The sequence below is a fragment of the Melanerpes formicivorus genome, unplaced genomic scaffold (assembly GCF_026170545.1).
Source record: "Melanerpes formicivorus ecotype bairdi unplaced genomic scaffold, bMelFor1.0.p_v2 SCAF_33, whole genome shotgun sequence".
In the NCBI taxonomy this organism is placed as follows: domain Eukaryota; kingdom Metazoa; phylum Chordata; class Aves; order Piciformes; family Picidae; genus Melanerpes; species Melanerpes formicivorus.
Window position 1 is genome coordinate 9,070,395 of NW_027142385.1, and position 26,170 is coordinate 9,096,564.

At 58.2% G+C, this 26,170-nt stretch overlaps 3 protein-coding genes across 14 annotated transcripts in view; 1 reads left to right on the top strand and 2 right to left on the bottom strand.

The window, feature by feature from the left end:
* Positions 1–3,807: 3,807 nt before the first annotated feature.
* Positions 3,808–10,619, bottom strand: SET (SET nuclear proto-oncogene). Its single transcript, XM_068156062.1, has 8 exons — positions 10,275–10,619; positions 8,941–8,998; positions 7,864–8,006; positions 7,222–7,325; positions 6,938–7,051; positions 5,780–5,950; positions 5,530–5,676; positions 3,808–4,756 (listed from the first exon to the last, which is right to left on the bottom strand). The coding sequence occupies exons 1-8, from the start codon at positions 10,345–10,347 to the stop codon at positions 4,733–4,735; spliced, it is 834 nt and encodes a 277-aa protein (XP_068012163.1). The 5' UTR covers positions 10,348–10,619; the 3' UTR covers positions 3,808–4,732.
* An 8,861-nt stretch (positions 10,620–19,480) lies between these two features.
* Positions 19,481–25,853, top strand: DYNC2I2 (dynein 2 intermediate chain 2). Of its 3 annotated transcripts, none has more exons than XM_068156076.1 (9): positions 19,481–19,623; positions 20,268–20,522; positions 21,121–21,230; positions 22,105–22,262; positions 22,619–22,728; positions 23,303–23,467; positions 23,642–23,841; positions 24,494–24,651; positions 25,506–25,853. In XM_068156076.1, the coding sequence occupies exons 1-9, from the start codon at positions 19,546–19,548 to the stop codon at positions 25,742–25,744; spliced, it is 1,473 nt and encodes a 490-aa protein (XP_068012177.1). In that variant the 5' UTR covers positions 19,481–19,545; the 3' UTR covers positions 25,745–25,853. The 3 variants fall into 3 exon arrangements, with proteins under 3 accessions (XP_068012177.1, XP_068012178.1, XP_068012179.1); XM_068156077.1 differs by having other exon boundaries at positions 20,268–20,393; XM_068156078.1 differs by lacking the exon at positions 23,303–23,467.
* SPTAN1 (spectrin alpha, non-erythrocytic 1) overlaps positions 25,844–26,170 on the bottom strand; it is a 43,930-nt gene continuing 43,603 nt past the window's right edge. For all 10 annotated transcript variants that reach the window (XM_068156072.1, XM_068156065.1, XM_068156066.1 and 7 more), the window contains one exon: positions 25,844–26,150. In XM_068156072.1, coding sequence (XP_068012173.1) covers positions 26,025–26,150 — 126 coding nt within the window. In that variant the 3' untranslated portion in view covers positions 25,844–26,024. The remainder of the gene's footprint in view (positions 26,151–26,170) is intronic.

Sequence of the window (26,170 nt, forward strand, 5' to 3'; positions counted from 1 at the left end):
CTGGAGCCGCGCACAGCTTTGAGGCAGAAGTCATCACTACAAACAAATCTACAACCACACTAATGAACAGGAAAGGTTCCCTTTTGTTTAACTGGAACAGGGGGCTAGTGTAAGCATTTTATAAGCTATCTGCAACTGCATGATTAGTGAAGAGATCAGCAGAAAACGTGAGATGTAAATCCAGCTTCAGTGAGTTGAATTAATAAACCCTTAAACTTCTACCAAACCCTTGCACATGCTGCTGTTGTTACAGAGGGCTGGATCAGCAGACCCCCTCCTGGAGCCGCTGCGGGGTGCGACAGGGGCCAGGCTCTGCTCCGGCTTGCAGGAATTCTTTAGACTCCTCATTTGTTGGGAAGCCTGGAAAGGGGAAAGTCACACTCCTAGGTGCTGTGTGAGTCTGAGGGGAGCAGGGACGCTGCCAGCGTTCAGGGACAAACCTGTCCCAGCAAGCAGGACTCGGCTGTGTTCACCTTGGTCAGCTGCAGGGAGCCCTCGGTGTCGGCCAGAGTTCGGGGCTCACACGGGGGGTTCCCCCCTTTCCTTCGGCCTTGTTCCCTCCCAGGTGAGACACTAGGAGGGCTGGGGGACCAGAGGCAGGGGACCCAGACAGCTGACCAAGCTCCCCAGCTTAGGGAGATGGGACTGGGCAGGGGGCACTGCTGACCCTCGGAGCACCGGGGATCCCGCGTGGGAGGAGGTGCCGGGGGTCTTTGTGCTCCTCCGGCACCGCCTCGGACAGAGCTGTCCTTAGCCTCCGGCATGCCAGTAGGGCCCTTAGCAGCTGTCGCCGCACCGCCTCGGGCAGAGGGGGTCCGTGTGGGACGGTCCCGGCTGGCAGCACGACCCACCCGTCCCGCTCTCCAGCATCCCGCCGGTACCGACGGCAGCCCGGGGCCAGCCCTCCAGGGGCGGCTCCCGGCGGGGCAGCGCCACTGCCGGGCAGGGGCGGCGGGGCGGCCCCCGGGCCGGTGCCGGGGGCGAAGCCGTGCCCGGCAGCCCTGTCCCCCTTAACCCGAGGAGAGGCGTTCCCGGCCCCGTCTTGTGGGCTCGTTGGGGCTGCAGGAAAGGCTCTCGCCGCTGCGCCTGAAGCGAGAGCTGAGGGGAAGGCTGCTCCGGACCCCCCCGCCGGCCGCCAGCTCTCCGCTTAACGACCAGGGGGTCCCGGTCAGCAGGCAGGAGCCTCGGAGGGAACGCAGCCCCAGCCGCTCTGCCCAGGGTGCCAGCAGGCACCGGGAGCCAGAGCTGATAGGATCCCTCCACCAGAACTCGGGGAGTTGGAGATCAAGAGAGGAGTATTAGAAGTTTCCGTGGTTTATCCAGGAGAGGGAGGGCAAGAGACAGAACAAATCCGATCCCGGAGGAAGTGTCTCGTTGCAGAGCCATCGGCACCTGCTGCCACTCCTACTGCACTGGGCACCTGATGCCCATCGAGGACAAGCCAGCATCCCACAGACCATGCCCAGCCCAGGACTGGTTCTTAGAAATGGTTATGTCAAGTAAGAGCTGAATGCACTTTCAATGCCTTCAAACAGGAGATCTTGGACATACAGCAGAGAAATTATTGCCTTGATTTCAGTCTCTTAAAAAAGCAATAAAAAAGGAAAACCAACCAACAAAAACCACCCCTCCAAACCAAAATAAAGTAACCCCCCCAAACCAAACCCCAACACAACAGGCCCACAACAAACCCTCATGGCTTCAACCCTGAGGAGCAGCACCCAATGGACAGAGCACTGTGGCTGTGCCCCAGGTTAGAGAGGTACTGAGAGGCTGCCAGAGTGCAGGAGGTGGCAGAAATGGCTGAGGGTCAGAGGATGGTGCTTTACAGGGACAAGCAGGAGCGACCACACAGATAACCACACCTCCTCACAGACACACAGGTGTGTGTTTTCTTCCCTTTGGCACTAGCAATTAGACCAAAGATTCAATTCTAGTGCAACTAAAGGCCAAACAACCACCTTGGAGTCACTGGAGTCACACAGCCCCAGTAACTGCCACCAGCTCCCTGTTCTAACCCTGGAACTTCAGGCTCACAGCCTGGCCTCAGCTTCCCCCAGGGCAAGTTCCACTCACAGGATTAAGTGTGAGGAGCTCCAGCAGCAGTGGGGGATTAATGAGATACAGTTATCAGCAAGAATGAATCTCCCTTTCTTATCCCAGGTGGGCACTGACCTTTACCTGCTCTGTGTGTGCATAGCCAAACTACACTGAAATGGGCACCCACAGGAGATTCAGCCAGGCTGGACACAGCGCTGGGAGGACACCATGGCCTTCTGCAGCACTGCAGTGTGCTCACCCCCCACCCATCTCCAGGGCTAGGCAAAGAGCCATGCAGATTGGATTCACAAATGCAGTTGACTCCTTCAGCACAGGATTTACTCTTAGGCTGCTGCCAGGAATAAACCCTGAAGTTCCCCAGGAAGTTCAGTGTGATCAACACAGCAGCAGAAGTGTTTGGGCAACCTGTGAGATCCTGAGGGACCTGCAGAATAGCCTCAGGAGCAGCATTTCACTACCCAGACTTCTCACTTCTTCATGGCACCTGCCCTTACAGCCCCTGAAGAGCTGATCACTTCGAGACAGATTTTCCAGGCTTGCTGCTAATGACCAGAGAGAGTCAATGTCAAAGGATTTCCCCTACAGCATTAAGAGCAGGGGAAATACTTTCCTGGAAGAGTTACAATCAAGACCACATGGAATTAAGTAATCATCCTTGACCCTCTGCCATGACAGGGAGCAGGTTTCCATCTCTCAACAGAAAGAAATCAAATGGAAGGATCTGGAAGGTACAGCCCAGCCCTGAAGGCAAGAGGCTGTCCCCTTTGCTCTGCCAGCAGGCTGAGGGCAGCAGCTCTGAGCTGCAGGAGGTGCAGGGCTGCCTTCTTTCCCCATTGCTCAGGTGCAGGCTGGACATGGATTGCCTCTGGTACCTGGGTCGAGTCCAAGCTGGACCAGACACTTACAGGATGTTTCCCCACAGTTATTTGGCCATGTCTCAGAGCTGGATCTTGCTCTGCTCAGGGAATTCCTGAGCATCAAATCCAGCTGAATGTGACACTGGAGCCAATTCAGTGAGGCACAGGAATCAGAGGAGGTGGCAGCAAATCTCCCCAAGTGCCTGTCCTGCCTAACATCCCCAGAGAGGCAGCTGCCTGAACCCTGGATCACCAAAGCACCTTAGAACTTGCACTGCACTGCGAACACAACCAAGATCCTGAGCATGGAACTGCTGCAAGCTACTCAGATGCAGTCTGCTGAACCAGAGGACTGCAGTTACCTACAGCACACAAAGGCTGCTGCCAGCAAGGAAAGCAGGGAGGGAGCAACTCCACACACCATCTGGGCTGAGGATTTGGCCCTTTCAGACAGCCCCAGGATTGCCTTGAGATTCCAACTGCAAAGATGCACAGACACCCAAGGCTCATGACAAGACAGACTGCTTGCTCTTTCTGTCCTGAGCTTTGAGAGCTTCTCATGCAGACTTACTGGAGACACTGCACTGGAAACCTCTGCAGCAGCTCTCCAGGAATCAAAGTGATTTCTCCTTGCAGAATGTGGAAGCAAACCACACACCAGGCAAACCTGCAGCCCTGCCCCAGGGAGCTGGGCAGCTGAAGGGACCACGTGCAGGAGTGAGCTCCCCAAGGAAACATTTCACCAGCGCTGCACTCCTGGGAGCTACAGAGCTGCCAGAGGCTGCTGGCAGGGCTGCACTGCCCCACAGCACCCCCAGAGCCACAGGGCACCAGCAGCCAGCTCAAACCGGGCCAGGAGAGCTCAGTTCAGTCAAGACCAAGCAGCCCCTTTGTGTACACATTTAGTTTTATTGTAACAAAGCAACTTGTACACTTTAACGTTTAAAACTCAGCATCTTTCTTTCCTTTCCAGTGAAACAAAACAAAACCAAAAAACCAAAGGAAAAAGAAAACAAAAAAAGGAAAAAACCAAAACCAAAAAGAAAAAACATAACCAAGAACCAAATGACCAAAAGAGAATGGCAATTCCAAATCAGATCCTACAGGTTCTGCTGATTCTCCATCAAGTGGCAGGGCTCAAATTGATCATTAGGAGAAGATTTCATTTTAAAAGTGTCATCTGAAACTGCAAGGATGTTTGTCAAACATCACAATCAAACATGCCAAAGGAGAAGAAGCCATGTTGTCAAAATGCCCACGGACCCCCCCAGCCATCCACACCCCCCCTGCCCTCCTAGAACCCCAGCTGGTTTTTTTTTTTAGGTTTTTTCTTTTTTTTTAAACAAGAGAGAGTAGACAGATACATGTTGGTAAATGCTAACTGTCCATATTCACATAGAGACACAGTGTAATCTCTGAGCCCAATATACAGAGAAAGGAGGAAAAAAGCTAGATTCTATGCACTACTACACAGGGGCCTAGCACTCTTCAGCTTCCAGCAGAGTGAAGGGAGCAGAAGGTTTTCTTTTTTCCCACAGAACATGGTGTGTTGATTCCATAAACAGTTTGTTTGTTTTGAGACAGAAAGGGATAAAAATGAACTTGAAACAGAAACTGGTAGATTCTCTTCCACTGTATTCTGCTCAAGGTATTCCCCCCAAAATAAATTGTGAACCATGGTGTAGAGGAGAGAAAAAGAGACCTCAAGAGAACAAGGCGACTGAGCACAAGAAAAAAAAGACAGCAACTTGCTCCCAGGGACTGGAGAAAAATTAAAAAGGTAAAAAGGGGGTTTGGAATCCATCAGTGTTCAATCAGTCGTCCTCTCCTTCATCCTCCTGTGGAAAGAGAAGCAGCAATGAAGACTCTGTCACCAGGCTGCAGCCACCAGGAGCTCCAAGCCCAGGCACCGGCACCTTCCCCTGCCTGGCAGCGCTGCCCGCAGCAGCTGGTGCCGTGCTCTCCGCCCCTGCTGAGGAGCACAAACCCACATGGAAACCAGTTGGGAGCTGGATGGCTCAACAAAACTGACAGCATGGATCCAAGCTCAACACACAGCAAAGGGCTCATCTTTCTCCCCCTCCTTTTAACCCCCCAAGAACAGAACGCTTCCCGTTCAGATGCCAGGTTCTAGGTGGCACAATGGAGCCCAGCACCCTGGTGCCCACAGCAGCCCTGCCTCAGTACGAGTTGTGCTTTGCTGCTGGGATTCACACACCAGGAGAAACAGAGACATTGGAACCCTGCTTGCTGCCACAGGACATCCCCAGAGCCTGAGCTGTGCTGGCCACAGGCAGGAAGGAGCCAGCAGGTGTGGGGTGCCAGGACTGGACGCATCAGGAGGAGCTACTGGCAAGGAAAGCCTTACTGCAAGGGAACACTTTGCTGTGAGAGACCCCAGCTCCTCCAAAGCAACCTGAGTGCAGCTACTTCTAGCCACTGTCTCCTGTACACAGCCTCAGGTGCTGACAGCTCTGCTTCCCCTCCCCAAGCCCTTGCCAGCAGTCATACAAAGAACTGTTCCACCTCTGTGGCAGGGGCTCAGTGCCCCCACGGACCCTTTCTTGTATCTGATGCTTACACACCAGATGAGAGGCACAGGATTACTCACCTCTCCTTCCTCTCCCTCGTCGTCATCTTCATCTTCCTCCCCCTCATCTTCATCTCCTTCTTCATCAATATCTTCCAATCCTTCTTCCTCTTCATCATCATCATCATCCTCCTCTCCCTCCCCTTCTTCATCATCCATATCAGGAACCTTAGGGACACAGGTGTGGTGTTACCAACAGTGACCAAACTGCCCGGGGTCAGCGGCGCCTGCCCAGCGCTGCCCCTGCCCAGCAGCCTGGGGCTGGACTCACCAAGTAGTACTGCAGTGGGTTGGGCCAGATGTCATCCTTGATGACTTCTCCTAGCTCATCAGCCCCTGCATCAGAGTGGTCAGTGAACCAGGTGAAGAAGCTTTCTGGCTCTTCATGCTGCCTCTTCCTGCTGGCTTTGTTCTGTGTCTGACTTGAACGTTTTGTCAGATCCTGAGAAGACAGTGAAGGAGCTCCCTAAGAAGTGGCTGAGTAATGCTCACCTGGCTTCATCAGCACCACAAAGAAACCTTCTTCTCTGAACCACCACAAGTCACCTGCCACTCCCTTCTGCAGGGAGAAGCCTCTAAGAAAGATCTGGAGCAAATGACAGAAAAGCCACCACGGCCACCTGTGTCTGCAGTGAACACCAGGGGAGAGCCAAAGCTCCACTGCAATACTGGAAGCCCAGGGGGTCTCATGTTTGGGTTGTTTCCCTGCCACAGGGCAGCATGAGCAGGACAAATGTTTAATGACACACTGAGCTTTAAGGATGCCATAATGGCTAAATGCTGTTCTGAGAGCAGCTGCCACCTACACACAATGTGAGCACCACTCCATCCCATCCACACCTCCAAGCTCTGCCCTTCTTAGCCTAAAAAGTGGTCACAGGAAGGTAGCTGAGTCCTGCACCACAACCTCACCCCACAAGTTTACTGTTTGCTAAGTCTGCAAACAAAATTACTCAACAGCAACTCTCAGCTCTCTTGAATACTCATTTAAAGGCTTCAGGACCACAGGAAAGTGCCCAGCTTCTAGAGAAGCTGACAGCAGAGGATGTCTGAGCAGCCTGAAAAGGCATCCCCACTGCTGTGGCTTCTCCTGTGATGGGGCTGGAAATGAAGCTGAGGAAAGGGAAAAGCCCAAACTAAATCACATCTCCTATCAGACCCCCCAGACCTGCTGTCCTTGGAACAGAGCCTGCCAGAGAAGGCCAACAGCCCTACCAACCTCTGCAGCTGCCTGCTCTTGTGCCTGCACTACTTTATTGGTGGTGCTCAATGAGCAGAGACAGACACGAGCCCAGGGTGCACACAAGGGCAGAGCGGGCTGAGAGGAGAAAAGGGAGGAGAAAGCAGCTTCAGCACAGAAGAAAAAGGGAAAAGGAAGACAAAGCAGTGGTAGCAGAGAGCAGCAGCCACAGCCCAGGAGCACACCCACCTTCCCAGATTTCCATTTGATCTCAGTTGATTTTGAAGATGGGTCTCCACTTTCATTGAGGTGAAACTCTTTGGAGAGAACTTTATTTTCAAAGTATGGATTCTCATCAAAATACTGCAGAGTGGAAAGCAGAGAGTTAGAACCCACCCGGTGCAAAGGCACACACCAGGTCACACCTGGCACTAAAGACACACCTGAGGAGATGAAACTACAACCAACCCATGAGTGACCACCCACAAGCCAGCAGGAAAGCCCCCAGTGAAGGAGGGACTTGGAGCACTTACAAAATCTATTCTGTAACCTGATTTGATGTCTTCAAATTCTGTCACCTCGACTCTGGTCAGGTAATGCAGTGCCTCCTCATCCTCTTCTCCCAGCAGTGCAGATACTAGGACAGAACCAGGAGCCCCACGTTAAAGCACCCAACGTGCCTCGTGCAGAGGAGACACAGGCAACCGAGAGTAAGCAAGAGCTGAGGAGCAAGAGATCTGCCCAGCTGCTTGTGGCCCATCAGACTACTGGCATTTCCTGAGGGAGGACACCACGCTGGCCTCTTGGAGCTCCGTGTTAGAGAGCAGCAGCAGATGCCTGCACACACCAGCCCCTCTCTCTGAACAGGTGTGGTCTGCCCTGCCTAAGCAGCCACAAACTTCTTGTCTTCTCCAAGTCTGCTGTCAAGAGCCCAAAGGAGGTCACCTCCAATTGAAAGCCTCGAACTAGCACCCTTGGGTTTTTCTTTTCAAGAGCCCCAGTAAGAGAAGGGGGAAGCCTGGCCCCTCAAAGGCAGGAGGAAGCCCAGCAATGGGATTCCAGCCAACAACTGCTCCTCTGGCCAACAGGCCCCTGCAGACGTGCTGCAGGCCTGCACACACCCAGAGCTGCAGGGCCAGGGGAGAAGCCAGGGCTGGGGGGTGTCAGGGACATACCTTGTGGGTGGTTGACAAATGTTGTTACCCAGAAGTTGGGGATTTTGGCGATCAGCTCTGACCTCTTCTGGAAGAATGGCTGGCGGAGTTTGTTGTATTTCTGTTCTACTTTCAAGATTTCCTCGCTGGCTTGTTCATTCAGTCTGCAACAGAGAGCCACCTTGGCCACAGCACAGGCCCACGCTCCCAAGGCTCCTCGGCAGCAGTCAGCTAAGCCTTGGGAGGGCCTGACCGGACCAGTCTGCCACATCCAGCGGGGGAGGCCCCAGGCAGGACGAGGCCCGGGCTTGTAACCGCCACAAAGGCACCCCAGAGGCCATGCCCTGCTCCCACAGGAAGCACAGGCTGTGTGCTGCAGCCCTGCCCCAGGGACAGACCCTGCTCTGTGCAAGCAGAGCTTCACCTCTTCAATGTTCTGTGTGCCAAAGACAGCCACAAGCCACACCCCCTGCTGCTGCCCAGCTTCTGGGCAGGCAGAGAGCAGCAGCAAAGCCACCCTGCCCAAGAACATCTGAAGGCTGGGCCCTGATACTGCAACAGCTTCCCATGGCCAGAGCCTCACCACCTGTGGCCTTGGTCGGGCAGTCTGCAGGGAGATAAGGCTCAGGCAAATGCCCACACAGAGCCCACAGAGCCTTGGCACAGAGACCAGAGCTTCACTGACACGTTTTGTGTAGCACTGCAGGGGCAGATAACTATCCAGCTCTGAAAGTGCAATACAAGGTAACCTTCCAGGCAAGCTTTGGTTCTGCTTACAGACATGAAAACACTTTTGCAACCTGCAAAGGTATTAACTGGGAAAAACAGTGAGAAACAAACCTCTGTTACCAAAACTATTGCAATCCACTTTAAATTCAAGTTCCAGGCTTTAAGTTAGCAGTTAAACAAGAAACAAAGATACTTCTTCTAATTTCCTATCCACCTCTTACATCCCACCCAGTCAGGACACAAATATACCGTGGCAGTCTAAAGTGAGGGAGAGCTAAACCCAAGTGCTTACAGTGGTAAATATTTAGGTTTTTGAAAGTTACAGTTTTGATTTCAGCTGAAACAGCTCAGAAGCCTGTTGGTGTTTACCTGTCTATTTCATTCTGTACTTCATCAATGTGTTCAATTGCTTCCTGTTGCTCTTTTTCTGAAAAACAAATGAAAAGGCATCAAAATCCTTTCAAGTCTGACATCACCTGGAGGTTCCACTCGAGCCCACTCCTAGTCCTTTCCTTTTGAAGCACGGGGATATTCCTATGAAATCCCTCAAGCATTAAAGCTGCCCCTGAGCACCACCGCTGAGTGCTGGGAAATTCGGGGAACGGCCACCCCAGGGCAGGTTTACCCCGGGAATGAGAGCTGCCCTTCCCCTACGGCTTTTCAAGTCAACCTGAAGAAGTCGATCCGGGCAGATTAGGAACAATTTAATTAAAGAGCCCTGTCTGCTGAGAGCAACGCATCCGAAAGCACACAAAATCCTTCAGGAGGGCAGAAGCCTCAACGCAAACCACGCCGCCTCCTAGAATCCGCGGGGCAGGCTGGCAAGGGCGGGTGCGGGCCGACAGGGCTTCCCGGTGCCACTCGGCAGGGATTTTCTACTCGGAACTTCTCCCCGGCGGAGCCCGGCCGCGCCGTGCCCCGGGAGCGCTCACCGACCGGGCCGGAGCGGAATGAAGGCAGCGGGAAGCGGCGGCGCGGGGAGCTGCCCGCGGGGCTCAGCCCGCGCTCGGGGACAGCCCGCTCGGCTCGTCCCTTCCCCGCGGCGGCGGGGCGGCCGCGCGCGGTCAGCACGTGTGCGAGCGGGGCTGGCGGCGGAGGCGGCTGGCGGCGGAGGCAGCGCGCGGCGCCCTGCCCGCGGCGGCGGCGGCCGGCAGGAGACCCGCGGCGCGGCGACCTTTAAATACGGCGTCGGGGCCGCGGCCGCACGTGGGGCCGGCGCGGGCCGCTCCATCGCCGCGCGCGCAGCGCGCGAGCACCGCGTGGGTCGGCGGGCGGGCCCCGGCGCGGCTCCATCCCGGCGCGGCGGGGCAGCACCACGCGGCTGCGGCGGCGCCGAGAGCAGGAGGCGGCGAAGCATCATGGCGGCGGCGGCGGAGCACAATGAGGCTCCGCGGATGCTGCTCCGGGAGGGGGGGCGGGGGGGTCCCGCTGCTCCGCCAAGGCCGCAGCGCCCCCCGCCCGGCCCCGCCTGCGCCCGTGGGGAAGGAGGCCGGGCCGGGGAGCGGAGACAAAAGGGCGCTAACATGGCCTCCTCCTGCCGCCGCTGGGGCCTGCACATCCGCCCGGCCGACCCCGCGCTCTTCCCGCCTCCGGCCCGGCCGCGGCCCGTGTGGCTGGGGAAAATGGCGGTCGGTGCGGCGCGGTGCGAGGCGGAGGCCGCGGCGGCTGCCGCCATTCCCTTCCCGCCCCCGGCGCGGCCTCACCTGAGGTCTCGTCGGCCCCATCGTGGTTGGAGTTCAGCTCCTTCTTACTGACTTTGGCCGCCGGCGCCGACATGTTGGTGGCTGCGGAGCGGAGCGCGGAGGGAGGGGGGCTGTAACGGGACTGAGCGGAGGGGGAGGGGGGGGGGGGGGCCGGGCACAGACTCCTCCTGCTGCCGCTGCTGCCACCGCCGCTCTGGCTCCCTCCGCCGCCGGCGCGCTCCGGCCTCCCTCCGCCCGGACCTGCGGCTCCCGGATAACAGGGGGCGGCAGCGGCGCTCGCACTGCCTCACGCTCTCCACAGCCAGAATCACCACCGCCGCCGCCTCCTCCTGCTGCTGCTGCTGGCGAGGGGCGGGCAGCGCGGCGCGCAGGCGCAGAGGCCCCGCTCGGGGGCACGGGGGGGACGGCGGCGGCAGCGCGCAGGCGCCGGGGGCTCCCCCCCGCGGGCGCTGGGCGGCAGGCGGCGGGCGGCGCAGGCGCGCTCCGCGCCCCCCCACGAGAGAGGGCGAGCGCACGCTGTGCGCCGGCGCCGGCCCCGCCCCCTCTCCGCGGGCGGCTCGCACGCAGGCGCAGAGAGGCGGCCCCGCGGCCCCGCCCCCGCCGGCCGCCCCACGCCGAGAGCCCATTGGCCGCGCCTAGCGGCCTCGCGGGAGGGGGCGGGCCTGGCCGCGGGGAGACAGAGGACAGCGCGCGAGTCTAGGGAAGGGCGGCGGCGCGCGCAGGTGTGCGTGCGGAGGAGTGGCGCGCGTTTCCCCGCGCCCTCGCCGCGCGCGCTGCCCTCGAGGCGCGCGCGACCCCTCCCGGCCCCGCCACGGAGTTGCCTCAGGGCAGGTCCCGGCGGCTGCGGTCGAGGGCGGGACGGGGACCCGGCTCAGCCCGAACGGTCCCGACACCGGCCCCAGCACCCGCTGCCTGGAGGGCAGTCGTGTGCCCGCCCCGCCCTGCGCTGGGCACTGCGCGGCCGCCCCTGGCCGGAGCGGGGCGCTGGGTGCCGAGGGCGCGGTGGCTCTGTCAGTCACATCCAGCGCGCACGGCTGCCGCGCAGGGCATGGCGCCCGGGCCCTGCCCGCCACCTGCCAGCGCAGCCGGCGAGGATGACTTTAAATAACCCTTCTGTGCCTCTCCACCTGTCAGGGCACAGCTCGGTGCGGCGGCACAGCCGCAGCCTGCTCCCTGCTCCCGCTGAGGCAGCAGCCCCGGCGCCTCCCGGGCAGGCAGCCTGCTCCCGACAGCTGAGCCCTGCTCTGCAGCAGCCAGGGCAGCCTGCGGGAGGCAGGGACCTGCCTTTGGTGCCTGATCTCCGTCCTTATCACCTCCCTGGGCGCTTCGTTGTCTCTCAAGTTGCCTTCCCGCTGGACTCAGAAGGCTTTGTCCCTGCCTCAGAGCATTTTCCAACACCTGCTCCCACCTGTTGCTTCCAAATCCCGACTGCTTTTCCTTTTGTATTTCCAGCTGTCACTTCCCACCAGCTTTGTCTTTGCTTCCATTGCCACCCACCATGGCTGTCACAAGCCCACGGTTCCTGTTGTGCTTCCCCATGCGAGCAGCGAGGGAGGAGAGCTGCTGCCCCTCGGTCTCCTGCTTCCAGCCACAGTGCTGAGCGCTCTGCCAGCCCTGCGTGCTCTCAGCTGCTGGCCATGGAAGGTAACCGAAGCATCACGGCTTCAGAAAGGCAGGGTTGCCAAAGCCTCCCCCAGAGGGAGAGCTGCAGGCCTTCCCAACCCGCCGCTGCGCCTCCCAGGCTCAGTTCTTTGGGTGTCAGCTGCTGTGGATATCTTCACGTTCAGACAAGGTAAACTCCGAGCAGCATCTCCCAAGTTTGCTCCATGAACTGCTGGGCCTTCCTGCAGGACGTGGTTGAGGCGATCCACTGATGTGTCTAGAGGCAAGTCATCATTAACTGTGGTGTAAAAACATTCCCACGATCTCTGTACTCAACCCTGCAGCTAGCTACCATCAAGAAAGGAATGGATACTCAGGATGTATTAATATTAAAAGAAACAAAGTAGAATCACATTTGAAGCACAAAATACCTGGGTACATTGGATAAGTGGTCTCCAAACAGCTGCTCACAGGCTCAGAGAACCTGATGGCAGCTCACAGAGCAATGCACTCTCAGAGAAATAAAGGAGTAAACCCAAGCTGCTGAGTTCGAGTTGCTCTCAGACCATCAGAGGGATGGGAGGAAGGCAGGAGGTGTCTGCAGCTGAACTTGGTTGCTGTGTGCTCAGGCTGCCCTGTGAGCAGCATGCTCAGGAGGAACACAGCTCAAATATTTGTGAAGCAGCAGCACAACCTTCAGCTCAGCCTGAAGCTGCTCCTCTGGGTAGGTGCCCCAGAGCCCAGGTGGGTTCATTACACAGGAAGAAAAGTAGTGTCCAGGTGGTGTAAAGCCTGGTTCCAGCGGGCTGCCTGCTGCTACATGAGCTTTTCAGAAATCCCATCTGATCCCTATGTGTGTGGCTGTCTTTGGTATCTCTCAGACCATAACCAAACAGAAAAAACAACCCCAGAGCCTAAGGTGTCATTGATAAATACTCAGTGACTTCCTTTCACTGTTTTCTAATGTTTGTCCTTATCTGAAACTAACCTCTAGGGCACTTTCAGGCCTTGAGTAACTGTTGAGAAGCAAAAATGCACTGCTCCAACCCTAGGATGCAGGAGGGGGTGAATGCATTTGGAGGATGGTGTCCTCCTCCCTCACCTTCCTGCAAGACCCCACTCAGCTCTGGTTACAGCAAACACAACAGCACAGGACATTTTTCCTCTGAACTGTAGCTGCAGTCCCAGCAGCTGTGCTGCCCATGTCACAGGCAGCTCTCTTCCCTCTGTGTTCCTGCTTCTGTCTGAACTTCAGGGTGCACACTCAAGGGGCAGGATGCTGCTGGCCGTGGCATCTGTCGGGCTCAGGCGTTCTCTGGCGCTGCCTGATGGGTGGCAGCCACTTTGTCAGACAAACGAAGCAAGTGGTGTTGGTTCTGTGCCTTTGGGATCTGGGGGGATTGGCAGCAGCTCGTGGTCGTCACTGGTCTGAGAGTTTGCACAGGGTGCAGCAGGAGCTGCAGATGTTTCTCAGCAGTTGAACAAAGAGAGCTTCTGAGTTGCTCCTGAATGTGGAAGTTCAGCTCCCCCAGTGTCTCAGGACAAGAGACACCACTGGTAGCCATGCCTAGTTTCTGGAATCTCAGGCCAGCTGTAAATGTTGAGCATGGACCCCAGACTGGGCAAGTGAGAGCAGAAGCTGTGCCTGACGCTCTCCAGCACAGTGAGGAATGACAAAGGGCAAGGTTTGCTGCAGTGCCAGGTGGGCACACTTGAACCATGCAAGTCAATAGAATTCATAGCAACTTAGATGTGTAGAGCCTCTTGTCCCACAGGATCTCACAGCCTTCACAGAAGCTGCTGCAGAGAGACCTAACCCAGGGGCAGTTTTACCACTGCTGACATGCAGCTGAGTGCATAACAGTTGCAGGTCTGTGCCAGAGCCTTGCCTTCCACAAAGACCCTGCAGGCTCTGCCCCTGCTTTAGGAGTGAAGATTCCTCCTTGGAGTGTGAGGCAGAACTTCATGGTCCATGAGAGCTATCATAGAATCAATAAGGTTGGAAAAGGCCTCAAAGATCATCCAGTCCAACCTGTCACCCAACACCTCATGACCAAACCATGGCACCAATTGCCACGTCCAATCCCTTTTTGAACACTCCAGGGACAGTGACTCCACCACCTCCCTGGGCAGCACATTCCAATGGCCAACAACTCTCTTTGTGAAGAACTTTCTCCTCACCTCGAGCCTAAACCTCCCCTGGCACAGCTTGAGACTGTGTCCTCTTGTTCTGGTGCTGGTTGCCTGGGAGAAGAGACCAAATGGCTCCGTACAGCAGTGAGCTGAGGGCTGCAAGCAGCCAGAAGCCTGCAGTCGATAGGAGGCTCTGGGCAGCGTATCAGTGCTGGCTGCAAGCAGCAGGCAGACACAGCGGCTGCTGTGCTGTGTGCAATCAGTTTGACAGCCCCCAGGAGCTGCCGAGGCGCTGTGACCCTAGAGAGACAGCTTGGCACAAACATTACACAGGCACACACCTCCCCTCCAACTGTTTATCCACCCCCACTGGTCACAGACCCCCCCAGACCGGCACTCACCCTGGAGCCCAGCCGTTCCAGAACGACAGGAGAGTCCTCCTCGAGCCTCACGGTGCCGTTCCAACCCTCGGAGGAAAGTGCTGGGCTGATAGCTGCCCTTGAAGAGGATGGTGGCTCAGGAGCACACGACAGGGAACAGCTACCTCTGCAGTTGAATAGATCCAGTGGTTCCAGCTGGGTGTTTCCAGCCAAGGCTCCATCAGTTGCAGCTCCTAAAGCTGATTTTTACTTTCTCCTGTAGCAGCCTTTGTAGCTCACCAGAACCCTTCCCTGGAATCTGTGAAGAGCTGGGTGCTCCTCTGACACTTGTGCAGAGAGAGCAGAGGCAGTCAAAATATTCTTGAAGAACTTAAAGTGCAAGTCAGTGAAGCCTGGGAGAGTCCTGAAGAGCAGACACGAGCTGTGCAGGCCTGAGGCTGCCCCGGAACGTTCCACTCCTGCTTCTCTTCCAAGGTGTGCAAGAGGCCATCATCCCCTCACAGCTAGGGCAGAGGACATCTCATGAGGCACAAGAGATAAGGGTAAGGCTTCATGGAGGTTGCAGTGTTAGAAATTGCAACAAGTGCTGATTCTGGGATCACTAAGCAGCAGGAGCAGAGCACCCTGGAGGACTGGGGGAAAGCAGATGTGGTGCTTGTGGGTTCTCCTGCAAGGACCTTTCAGAGGAGCCTCTCCCTCTTGGAGCCAGCATTTCTACAAAGGCAATTGATAAACATTTGTTTTTCAGGGTTGTAATTCTGGCCAATCCCTGAACCTCTTATTTCTCCTCTCCTCAGCCCTACAGCAGGGACATCCTTGCTGAATCCTAAACACAGCTTCCAGATTTGCTCCCACAGGACAGCAGCAGCGACCAGCACTGCACTCAGTGCATTCCACCATGGCCTCAGGAGCCAGGGGCAGCTGGATTTGTGGGAACCATTACAGAGCTGCCCTGTTAGCAGGGCACTCTCAGGGGCAGTCACCTCTGTCTCCCCAGTCAGTCTCCTGCCCGCTGCTCAGTGTGCAGCCGGAGAGCATTTGCTGTTCTGTAGGTTCGAGTTGGCATCAAACAGTTGCAGTCTCTGGAGTCTCGTGTAGTTTAGTGACAGAAAAGGTGAAACAAAAAAGAGGGAAATATGTAGGGATCTGACACATCCAGGTGTTGCTATCACAGTACACTGTACACATGATTGCTTCCACCTGAGAGTGCCAAAGCTCATTAAAAATAATCTAGGGAAATAGCAACAGCTGGGGGAGCAAAGTGATTCTGTGCTGCTGGTGAGGTGAGTGCCAGGGGTACCCTCCCCAGAGCCAGCACCACAGCTCAGGAGTCTCCAGCTGCACAAAATGCTGGAGGAGTTGCCAGCAGTGAAGATCTGCAAGTGGAGTTTGGCTAATTGTCAGTCTGGAGGAACATTCCTTTGGTTTGGTACTACAATAGCTGTGAGAACCCAGAGCTGGGAGCCCTGTGCTCAAGGTGCTGCCTGCACACAGGGCAGAGGTGGCTCTGGCTTGGCAGGATGTGAAGCCTTTCAGGACACAGTTTGACAACTCTGCTTGGGTGCATTCCCCACCACACAGCCTCCCCCCTTCCCCTCCATGCTGTCCCTGCATTGTGCCAGTGCAGGGTTTTTGGTGTAGTCCCACGTTAAACGGAGTCAGGAAACGGATTTAAACTGGAAATGGTCCCCATAGAGCTCATTTTTACCTCAGGTACTCTGATCTGGTTCCCTGGTGCTGATGCACGAACAGTGTTAGAAGAGAGAGGGTCCCAGGAAAGCAGCAATGAGCAAAGAGAGAGGAAGGATTGGGTTCCCTAAGTCTTACTTCCTTAGGTGTTAGTTAAACTGCCTTGAACTCAGGCCAGCCATGGCAGGGCTGCAATTGCAACGTGTGAAAAGACAGCAACAAGTCTCTGCTAAGCTTTGTTTAAATGAACACAAGTGAGGGGAAGATACCAGGGAAGAAAGCAGCAGCTCTGCCACCTCGGGTGGCACGGAGATCACCGACAGAAAAGTCAGCCTCCCCCTCTCGGGTTCCAAACCAGCATCTCCCAGAAAACACAGGAAGGAAGGAACCTTTAACCCTGTGTGCTTGCAGCGGAGGAACTGCGAGATTCCAGCTGCCCTTGCAAGGGGCAGAGCAGAGCCCACACAGACAGCTGTGACCTCGCTCATGCTCCCGGGGCTCGGGCAGCGCCAGGGCTGGCGCAGGGCGAAGCCAAGAAGTGAGAACGTTCCCTGCTTGCAGCCGGCTGTTGCTGCTCCTAAGCCTTGTGAGAGGACCAGCACGGTGGGAAGGGAGCGGGGGAGGGAAGGGAGAAATGAAAGGGGAGGAGAGTCCGTATCTGAACTAGAGAAATTTTACTGACATCCCTTCAGTTTCCTGCAGGGTCTCCTTCAGGGCCTTTTTCCCCGGAGATCCAAGGGGTCTTGCAATTTATAGAGATACTCAGATGCAAGGTTGCCCTCTGGGAGCGGAGGTATCGCTGTACTCCTGGCTAATCAGCACAAAGAGCACTCCCAGACTGCTATTGAAACGTCAGCCAGGCGCTGCCACCGCAGAGTTACAAAGAGATGCTAATATCATTAACCAGGAAGCCTCGGTACCCTCATTAACACATCTTCGGTGCCTAGATCTTTGAAAATCAGCTTTATAAAGTGCCTGTCAGAGTTAATTCCTTATAAATTGCCTCCTGTCACATCCCAGCACTGCAGCAAGTTCTCCTGGGCCCTGCGAACGCTGAGGACCTGAGGCGCTTCGCGGAGATGCAGCTCCCCTGCAGTGACTAAAGGTGCAGGCTGTGGCATCAGCAGGGGCTGTCGGGCTAGAGGGAGCAAGCTGGAAATGCCTTTAGTTATCCAGGCTTCCACAACTGGTACCAAGAAGAGGACAGGTTTCAGCCCACAAGAGGGACAAGGACAACAGGAAGGCAGGGATGAGACAGCACAGATATGCCAGGAGCTGATAAATGGATGCACAGCTCAACCCCTTCCAGCCAGACGTGGTTACCGTGGGGTGCAAGGAGATCGGTCGTGTTGGCAGAACTGCAGAAGGGCAGCTGCCCTCCAAGCATGGTGTCCCAGCCTGTGCCCCCACAGCCAGGCTGAGGCAGCAGGCAGAGTGCTCCAGACTCAGCAGGAAGGAGAGGCACTGCCAGTCACCATCCTGACAGCACCATCTCCATCTGAGGGGGAGGCTCCCAGCTGCCACTGAGCTGGCAGCAGCACAAGAGGCAGAAAGGAGGCCCTGAGCAGATTCTCCCGCAGATGCCCCTCTTCTATGCCATGGCTCCTGGCCCTGTGCTAGCTCTTGCCACTCCAACCCCCCTGGCATGGTGCCTGTGCCCCTATGGTGGTGGCTCTCTGACACCTGCCACAGAGCAGCTCCTCCCCTGGGCTGCACTTGGCTCAACCCTTTGTCTGAGTGCCATCCACGAAGGAATGTCAACAGGGCAGTGCAAGGAAGCCTGGCCACAGCATTGACTAAAGACCCTCCAGCTCTCCTCAGATTCTAGAATGCTGTCATGGCTCTGGGTGTCACAGAACCTCAGCAATGAGGCAGCCTGACCTGAAAGTGGAGTTTTCAGAGCAGAAAGGGCACAGTGCTTGAGGCACAGCAACAGAAGCAGGTCAGAGGAAGTGCCTGAGCTCTGTACAAACGGCACTGGAGTAGCAAGAGCTGGAGGATTCATGTGGCCTGAGGTAACTCAGAATCCATGCAAGGACTTGAACCCTCACTAAGCTACTGAGCACCTGGCTGTCTCCATGGACACTGTGTCCTCAGCCCTGGGAGCTGTGTTGATGCTGACCCTTACAGCTCTACCTCAGTGCTTCTCCCCACACTGCTCTACCTCAGTCCTCTCTTGCTCCTTTGTTTTAGGAGGCTGATTTGCTCCATTGTGTGCAACTGAAAACTTCCAACACTTTTCTCTCCTGAAACACAGGGAGGACAAAGCAGAGGTGAGCACTGCGGTAAGAGCAGCTGCTTCCAGGAGCCTGCCTAGCCTCAGGCTCTGAACAGCCTCTTCCAGTAGTCACCGATTCTACTCCATTGCCACTCCAGTCTGACTACGGCAAACTAGCAATACCCTCAGGTCTGATACTGCCACGCCGGGAAGAGAGGAGGCTCGATGTAGTCAGATGCTGTTGATGTGCTGAAACCCGGCCCTGCTCATGCCAGGGCTAAACTTAGCTTCTGTGTTCATCACCGAATTGTTCTAGCGGAGTTACAATCAGAGAAGCGCCAGGCGCAGCCATGCCCTCAGCCGCAAGGACGCGGTGCCAGCAGCTCCGGTACGGCAGCACAGCCGCTGCCAGCGGCGCCAGCAGCTCCGGTACGGCAGCGCAGCCGCTGCCGGCGGCGCCAGCAGCCCCGGTACGGCAGCGCAGCCGCTGCCAGCGGTGCCCGCACCCGGGGCAAGTGCCCGCACCCGGGGCAAGTGCCCGCGGAGCTGCCCAGCTGCGTGCAGCGAGCTCGGGGAGCGGCGGGAGTCACTCACACGCAAACGGCCGCGACACCCGCACCGAAACACGGCAGGGCAGACCCGAGGCAGGCACACGGCACCGGGCGCCGCAGGCACGCCGGGAGCCGCCCCCTCTGCCACATTCTCCGGCAAGCGCAGGTCCTGTGTGCAGCCCGCACCGCTGCCCGCACCCCCGGCTCCGCGGCCCCGGCCTGCCTCCGAGCGGCGCCGTTAGAGGCGCGGCGCCGTTAGACCCTCGCCGCCGCTAGGGGGCTCGCCGCCGCGGCTAGCAGGACGCAGCGCGCGCTGCCGAGCCCGGCCCTCCGCAGCCCCCCCCGCGCGCCTTTGTGGCCCCCACCCAACGCGTCCCGGCGCCATCTTGGCTCCTGGCAGCACCCGCGCCCTCCAGGCTGCGCTGCCGCTCGTGCTCCCGGCGGGGCGGTGGGGAGGCCGAAAGGGAAGGAGGAGGCCCCACAAAACCGGCAGCATTCACAGGGCTGCCGGCCGGTGCCCCTCTCCCACACGGAGCAGTTCACGCCCAGCACGGACGCTCCATGCCCTTCCCCAACATGGCACCCGCCCGGCGGCCCGGTCGCTCGGAGTGACGTCATCTCGCAGCGCCTCACCGGCTCTCGTGGGGCCCCGCGGAGCGGGCGGCGGGAGCTCGGCTGGCGCGGCCTTGCTCGCTGCCATGTTCACAGACGGGACGGCGCCGGGCGTCAGCGTGGAGTCGTTGTGGAGGAGCGCTCGGAGCACTCGCTGTGAGGCGGTAAGAAACCTCAGGCCAGCCTCGGGGCCTCGGCTCCGCTCGGCGCTCTTACACCGCCGCGAGGGGCCGGGCCGCCCGTCGGAGCAGCGGCGAACTGCTCCTTCCCTCTGGTCCCGCTGAAGGAGCGGCCGAGCTTCGACTTGTTCCTTCCGTGCCCTTCGCAGGCCTCGCTGCTCCATCTTGACCCGCCATGGAGCTCTTCCCCGCAGGAAGTTTGCCTCCCGGCTGGCTGCCCGGGGCAGAGCCGGTGCAAGCTGCTGCCTCTGCCGGTGTGCAGCCTTGGTAGCCCGTGGCTAATCCCGGCCCTTTATACGAGCTGCCAAACACGCGCGGCTGCCACAGGAGGGGAGTTCGAGCGCTGATGGCGCAGCGCCTGCCGGTGTGTCTGTGCTCGCTGCTCCTCTGGGGGCTCCCTGCCTCTTGGCTTGCCCTTGGTCCACATTCTGCGCTGTGGAGCCTGAACCTGCATTTGGGCACCTCTGGCTCGGACCATACCGTGTGGCTTTCACAAATACAGCACTGGAGGCATCTTGCCTTTACCCATGAACCAGAGCTATGCAAACGTGCTTGAACGCCTCTGTGAAAGGCCAGAAGGGGAAGGTGTCTGTATTTTTGGTTACAGAGTGTCTGTCTTCTTTCACTAGAAAAGCTGCCAGACTGGGAAAATCTCCACAGCAGAAGCTGCAGTGCAGTCCCATACCAGCCAAGATGCTGCTGTGCAGACAGATCAAAGGAGTGATGCTGCCCAGGGCTTCCAGCAAGAAGTGCAGGTGGATGAGACTGGCCTTCTCTCCTTCCTTCAGAGAGTGGAGAGTGCTGTTATCAAAGAGCTAAATAAGAACTGGAAAAGCCATGCCTTTGATGGCTTTGGAGTGAACTGGAGAGAGCAGAGCAAAACAGTAAGCTGACAGAATTCAGATTCTTGCTCCTGCCTGAGCAGAGCTGGCTGTGGTGGCTCTCAGGCCAGCTCTGTCTCCTTCTGCTGTGGGTGTCCTTGCCAGAGTGCAATAGTTGGGGGTTAGAAGTTGTTCTTTCCTCCAGCTCTCTTCCTTGCTCAGTTCTTCCTGCTAGTGACTGTGTTGGAGCAGCCTGGTTAGAGCATGGCCCCCTGGCAGGTACCTAGGAGCATCTGCAGGCAGGGCTCTGCCTGCTTGGATTGTATCTGCTGAGGGGGGAGCAGCTTGTGTCAGGGAGGGTACTCTGGTGCTGTAGTTTTCAAGCCACTGCTTGTGAAGATCTGTGAGTCCCAGACTGCCCTGGGAGTTGCAGAGCTGTGCAGCCCTGAGGGGTGCAGGCTGGGGGCAGCTGACTGAGTGGCAGTTGGGCAGGGACATGTGCTGGGGGGGCTTTCCCAGTAGGAATCCAACATTTTCACAGGTGTCTCTGCTGCTTGGGCAGAGGGAAGGCAGTGGTGGGACCCTGAGGGCATGTGCAGGGGCGTGGAGCTCTCACTTGCCTGTGGTAGGAGATGATTGTCCTGGAGCTGGTCTCTTGCAGGTGCTGTGCCTGCACAGGCTCTCGTACCCAGAGGCCCAGCAGCAGAAGCTGCAGGTCACCAGCGTCTCGTGGAACGCGACAGGAGCTGTTGTTGCCTGCTCCTACGGCCAGTGAGTGTCTGCAGGGACTGAGCACAGCTGAGGGTCCCCTGAGGGCTCAGCCTGCCTCAGTTCTATGCATGTTTGCTGTCTCTGCAGTAGTGATCTGGACACCCACCCCTTCTGCAAGGGAAATAGTTCATGGTCAAAGAAACAAAATCTCAGGGCAGTTTTAAGTCAGAGCTTTTGCTTCTTCCTCCCTGCCCCAGAAGGGGACAGCTGCACTTGTGCTGATTTGTTTCTGGGCAGATTCTGTTTGGAAAGGAAATGTGAAGAGAGAAGCCCTTCAGGGGCAAGTGCACAGGGATGAGGGCTGGCAGTGTGTGCCCACTGGCACTAGAGGCCATGGTGGTCAGTGTGGCTCTCTGCACCCTGGTTAAAGCTGCCCCCTGCTCATGCAGGTGCCTGCTGCCTTGGAGACCTGCTGACAAAGCTAAAGACTTCTGAAACGAGGGCAAAACATCAAATCTAAGAAGTGTCTACAGCAGCCTCTCCTCTCTGGCCCTGCTGCTGCCTTCAGTCCCTTCTGCATGCTGCTGGTGTGAAAAGCTCCAGCACAAGAGGTGTCCATGGCTGCACAGGGGCAGGGCAAGCAGGGCCGACTGGTCTGTGCCTTGCTCCCTCTGCACTTCAGATTAGAGTGTGGTTCTCTGTGGCTGCTCTTGGAGCATTGAGTGAATTGCCTGAGGTTCAGTGGCTGCAGTGTGTCCTGCAGGGCACTGAGGAATCCTGCACGTGCACTGACCTGCAGAGGAGTTTCCTCACCTTGCTTTTCCCTTAAGCCACAAAGCAGCAGGTCTGATGGCCCATGGGGCGCCCCAGAGCTCTGCTGGACTGGGACTGGCTGCAGGACAAACAGGGCAAGCTGTGGCTTTCTCTCCTCCAGCTTGGAAGATGGGGATTGGAGCACAGCAAAGTCCTATGTTTGCACCTGGAATCTGGAGAGGAGAGGACTGAACCCACAGCGCCCAGACCTGGTGGTGGATGTTCCCAGCTCCGTCATGTCCCTGGCTTTCCACCCCTCCCAGCCATCACTGCTTGCTGGTAGAGTGCTCTCACCTCAGAGCCTGCTTGAAATGTCCCCTTAGTTCTGCCAGCTGGGATCAGCTTTTGTCTCTCGGCTCTGCCTGAGCTTGCTCACAGCAGTTACAGTGTGCAGCTCCTCAGGCTGAGGACAGCAGCTCAGCAGCTGCATGCTTGCTGCTTTTCCAGTGCCGTCTCTATGTGCATCCCCTCGGGGAGGTGGAGAAGGCAGCTCAGCTCTGGGTGTCCGTGGGTACAGCAGGAGCACTGTGCTCCTGTGCACCAGTCCTTGGCAGCTGGCAGGCCCACTTCCAGCGTGGCTTCATCTGGGCATTTGTGCCCAGCTGTGAGCCCTTCCCTGGTCTTTGTCCTTTCAGGTGGCCTTTTCAGTGGGGAGCTGGTGGTGTGGGACACCAGCAGAACAGAAGACCCTGTGGTCTGGAGGACAGGGATAACAGATGACACTCACACTGAGCCTGTCTATCAGGTAATATCCACAGGGGGCTGCTGGGACGTGGCAGCAGTTGTGGCCTCTCTCGCTGGCTGCTTTGTCCCCAGGTCAAGCTCCTGAGCAGGCTTTTGCTGAACTCGAGTTCTTGCTGTGTGGGGTGGGCAGAGCAGGCCTGTGCCCTGTTCACTGGCACAGCTAACAAGGCTTGTGGCTATGTAAAAACAAGTGGCAAAGTGGCCCTGATCCCTGGCTGGAAGCTCTGGCTTCCTGGTGGCTTCTCTCCTCCTGGAGCCCCGTGGCTCAGGGCACCCTGAGCAGTTTCTCTTCTGAAGGTCAGGGAGATGCTGCTGTTGGAGGCTGAATACTGTGAACACCACCTCTCAGGAGTGATGGCAGCCCCTGCAGCACAGGATTCAGTCCCAGACATTCGAACCATGTTCTGTCCTGGCCCCTGTGTCTGCAAGCCAGCTCCTGGCAGGGACTGGGTGGGATCCAGGGTCCCTGGCGCTGCCCACGCACAGTCCTGGCAGGACAAGGGGCTGCATGCTGCAGGCGGGGGCCTGGCAGCCGTGGGAGTGCCCCTGTGCCGAGCTCCTGCCGTTCGGGACAGGTCAGCTGGGTGCCCGAGGGCCGGCAGCAGGGCCGCCCGCGGCTGTGGAGCGCGGCGCCGGACGGGAAGGTGCTGGCGTGGCAGGAGCAAGAGGGACGCCTGGCCCCGGCCGGGGGCTTCACCCTGGCGGCGCCGCAGCTCCCACGCAGCGCCCAGCTGAGGAAGGTGAGGCCAGCAGCTGGGACAGGAACGAGCTGGAGCCCCAGGGCAGGAAAAGCCTCTCTGGGCATCCACACTGCCCCTGCCCCCCAGCTCCGTTCCCACTCCAAAATCCTCGGCGGCAGCCTGCAGCCGGCCTGGCTGCCCCCCGCTCACAGCAGCTCTGTCTCTCTCTGCCAGCTGGCCCGGGGCGAGGCAGCAGTGGGCGTCACCTCGCTCTCCTTCTCCCCCTTGGACCCCTGCGTGCTGGTGGTGGGCGCGGAAGGCGGCGCCCCGCTGAAGTGCCGCCCGGCCGCGGCGTGCCGCCGGGCCCCTGCTGAGCTCGCCTTCGCCCCGCACGCCGGGCCCGTCTACTCCCTCAGCTGCTCCCCGTTCCACAGGCAAGCTGCAGGCAGGGCCTGCCCCCCCCGGGCACCCTGCAGACGGCCCCCAGGGGCCTGCCTGCCAGCTCCGAAGCAGACTGCCCCTTGGCTCTGGCGCCGCTGCCCACACTGCCCCCTGCGGCTGGGCACAGGGCCCCTGACGCCCAGCGGCAGCTGCTGGGAGCGTTGGCACCTTCCTGAGCTCAGCCAGGCCCTTAATGGCAAAAGGGATTTAAAGAGAAGGGGAGGGGCTGAGAAAGCCATTGCTGACCAGTGCTGGAGGGAGCTGCCCCTCGGCAGATGCCGCCCGTGCTGACCTACCAGCCCTGGGAGAGGCCCCAGGCCACAGCTCTGTGGAACTTGCTGACAGCCCAGGTCTGCATTTCGCTTGCATGAGACAAGCAGAGCTCTGACAATCCTGGCTGTAGCTCAGCAGTTCCTGGGCAGCCCTAGCCCCCAGCCTACCAGCAAGGCTCTGTGGCCATGAACCCTCATTAAATTTAATTGAGGGCAGTACAAAGCTCCCCTCAGCCCAGAGGAGGCCTTCAAGCCAGGCTAGAGCTTGAACTCCCTGCAGAGCACCAGCACCGCCTAACATTGTGCTGCTGTAGTGAACTTTGTTCTTTAACAGCAAACCCAACGTTTTTAACTTGCTTCCTCCCTCCTCCAGGAACCTCTTCCTGAGCTGTGGGACTGATGGCCAAGTGCACCTGCACTCCATGCTGCAGCCCCAGCCCCTCCTGGCCCTGCAGCTGTCCCAGCAGTACCTCTTCTGCGTGCGCTGGTCCCCAGCCCGACCGCTGCTCTTTGCTGCTGCGGCTGGGGAAGGTGAGTGGCAGGCTGTGCTCAGAGCAGGGCTGTGCTCGGAGCGGGGCTGTGCTCGGAGCGGGGCTGTGCTCGGAGCAGGGCTGTGCTCAGAGCGGGGCTGTGCTCAGAGCAGGGCTGTGCTCGGAGCGGGGCTGTGCTCGGAGCGGGGCTGTGCTCGGAGCGGGGCTGTGCTCAGAGCGGGGCTGTGCTCGGAGCAGGGCTGTGCTCGGAGCAGGGCTGTGCTCAGAGCGGGGCTGTGCTCAGAGCGGGGCTGTGCTCGGAGCTGGGCTGTGCTCGGAGCTGGGCTGTGCTCGGAGCGGGGCTGTGCTCGGAGCGGGGCTGTGCTCGGAGCTGGGCTGTGCTCAGAGCGGGGCTGTGCTCAGAGCGGGGCTGTGCTCGGAGCGGGGCTGTGCTCGGAGCGGGGCTGTGCTCGGAGCGGGGCTGTGCTCGGAGCGGGGCTGTGCTCGGAGCGGGGCTGTGCCACAGGGAGCGCAGCAACTGTGGCTGCCCTGGGCACACAGTGACAGGAGGCATTTCTAACCAGCAAGGCTTTAGGCCCTTGCTGTGCTCTGCTGCCTCTACTGCTGTTCAGAGATGTAACAGGGTCAGATTCCTGTGGCTAACACTCATCTAGCAGCCTTAGTTTTGCCATCTCCTTCCAGAGCTAATGGTTTAAAACAAGAACTTCCCTAGGAAACTGCCCAAACCTTTTTGAGTTGAGGCGTGGAGATTCCACAGCATTTGGCCAGCTGGTTTCAGGCCTGGCTGCAGTGAGGGCAACTCGGAAGGAGGGGGAAATGAGTGACAAAGAGCAGCTGAGGTGCAGAGCAGTGGCCACTCACCTGCTGCTACCTACCACGTGGTTCTGTTTGCAGGAGTCGTGCACCTCTTTGACCTGGGGAAGAGCTCCCAGAAGCCTGCCGTGTCCATGGAGCAGTCTGTGGGGCAAGGCCCTGTGCACTGCCTGGAGTTCAACTGCAGGCAGCCACAGCTCCTGGCAGCTGGGGACGCCTCTGGCACAGTCAGAGTCTGGCAGCTGAGCTCTGACTTCACCGAGCAGGGAGCCAGGGAACTGAAGCACCTGGAACAGCTGGCAAGCGAGACCAGGGGCTGAGGCCAAGCCTGCAGGAGCTGCTCACTCACCTCTGAAGTGCTGGCCAGGAGCAGCTGGAGGCTCAGTGAGCTCTGCTCTTAGCCATTAAACACCAGGGGCTGTGGTTTGACCAGGAACTTTATTGAAGCACACTGCAAGATATTTGTTTTCCCTAAGTTTCCAGCTAAGCAGTTTAAGGTTACATCATGAAGTACCATGGATTACTGTAGAGCACACAGACACATGCAGAGCTGCAGTCAGAGGGGAGCCTGTTCCTTGCCCCTCCTGGCACTGGGTGCAGTCAGTTCACGAAGAGCGAGCGAGTGAACTCGACGTAGTCGTAGGCAGAGGGCAGCTCCCTGCCCTTGCCGTCCATGTAGGGCTTCATGTGGGAAATGCAGTAGTCGGCCTGCTCCCGGGTCAGGTTCTGGAAGACACAGAGGGGTA

Bases quoted from the DNA above. Each gene is read 5' to 3' on its own strand.
- SET (XM_068156062.1), bottom strand. From the start codon at position 10,347: ATGTCGGCGCCGGCGGCCAAAGTCAGTAAGAAGGAGCTGAACTCCAAC. The intron at 7,326-7,863 runs GTATGTCCCTGA...GTTCTGTCCTAG, and splicing joins ATTTGTCAACCACCCACAAG to TATCTGCACTGCTGGGAGAA. The intron at 5,951-6,937 runs GTGGGTGTGCTC...CTGTCTTCTCAG, and splicing joins TCAAATGGAAATCTGGGAAG to GATCTGACAAAACGTTCAAG.
- DYNC2I2 (XM_068156076.1), top strand. From the start codon at position 19,546: ATGTTCACAGACGGGACGGCGCCGGGCGTCAGCGTGGAGTCGTTGTGG. The intron at 20,523-21,120 runs GTAAGCTGACAG...GGTCTCTTGCAG, and splicing joins GGAGAGAGCAGAGCAAAACA to GTGCTGTGCCTGCACAGGCT. The intron at 23,468-23,641 runs GTGAGGCCAGCA...TCTCTCTGCCAG, and splicing joins GCAGCGCCCAGCTGAGGAAG to CTGGCCCGGGGCGAGGCAGC.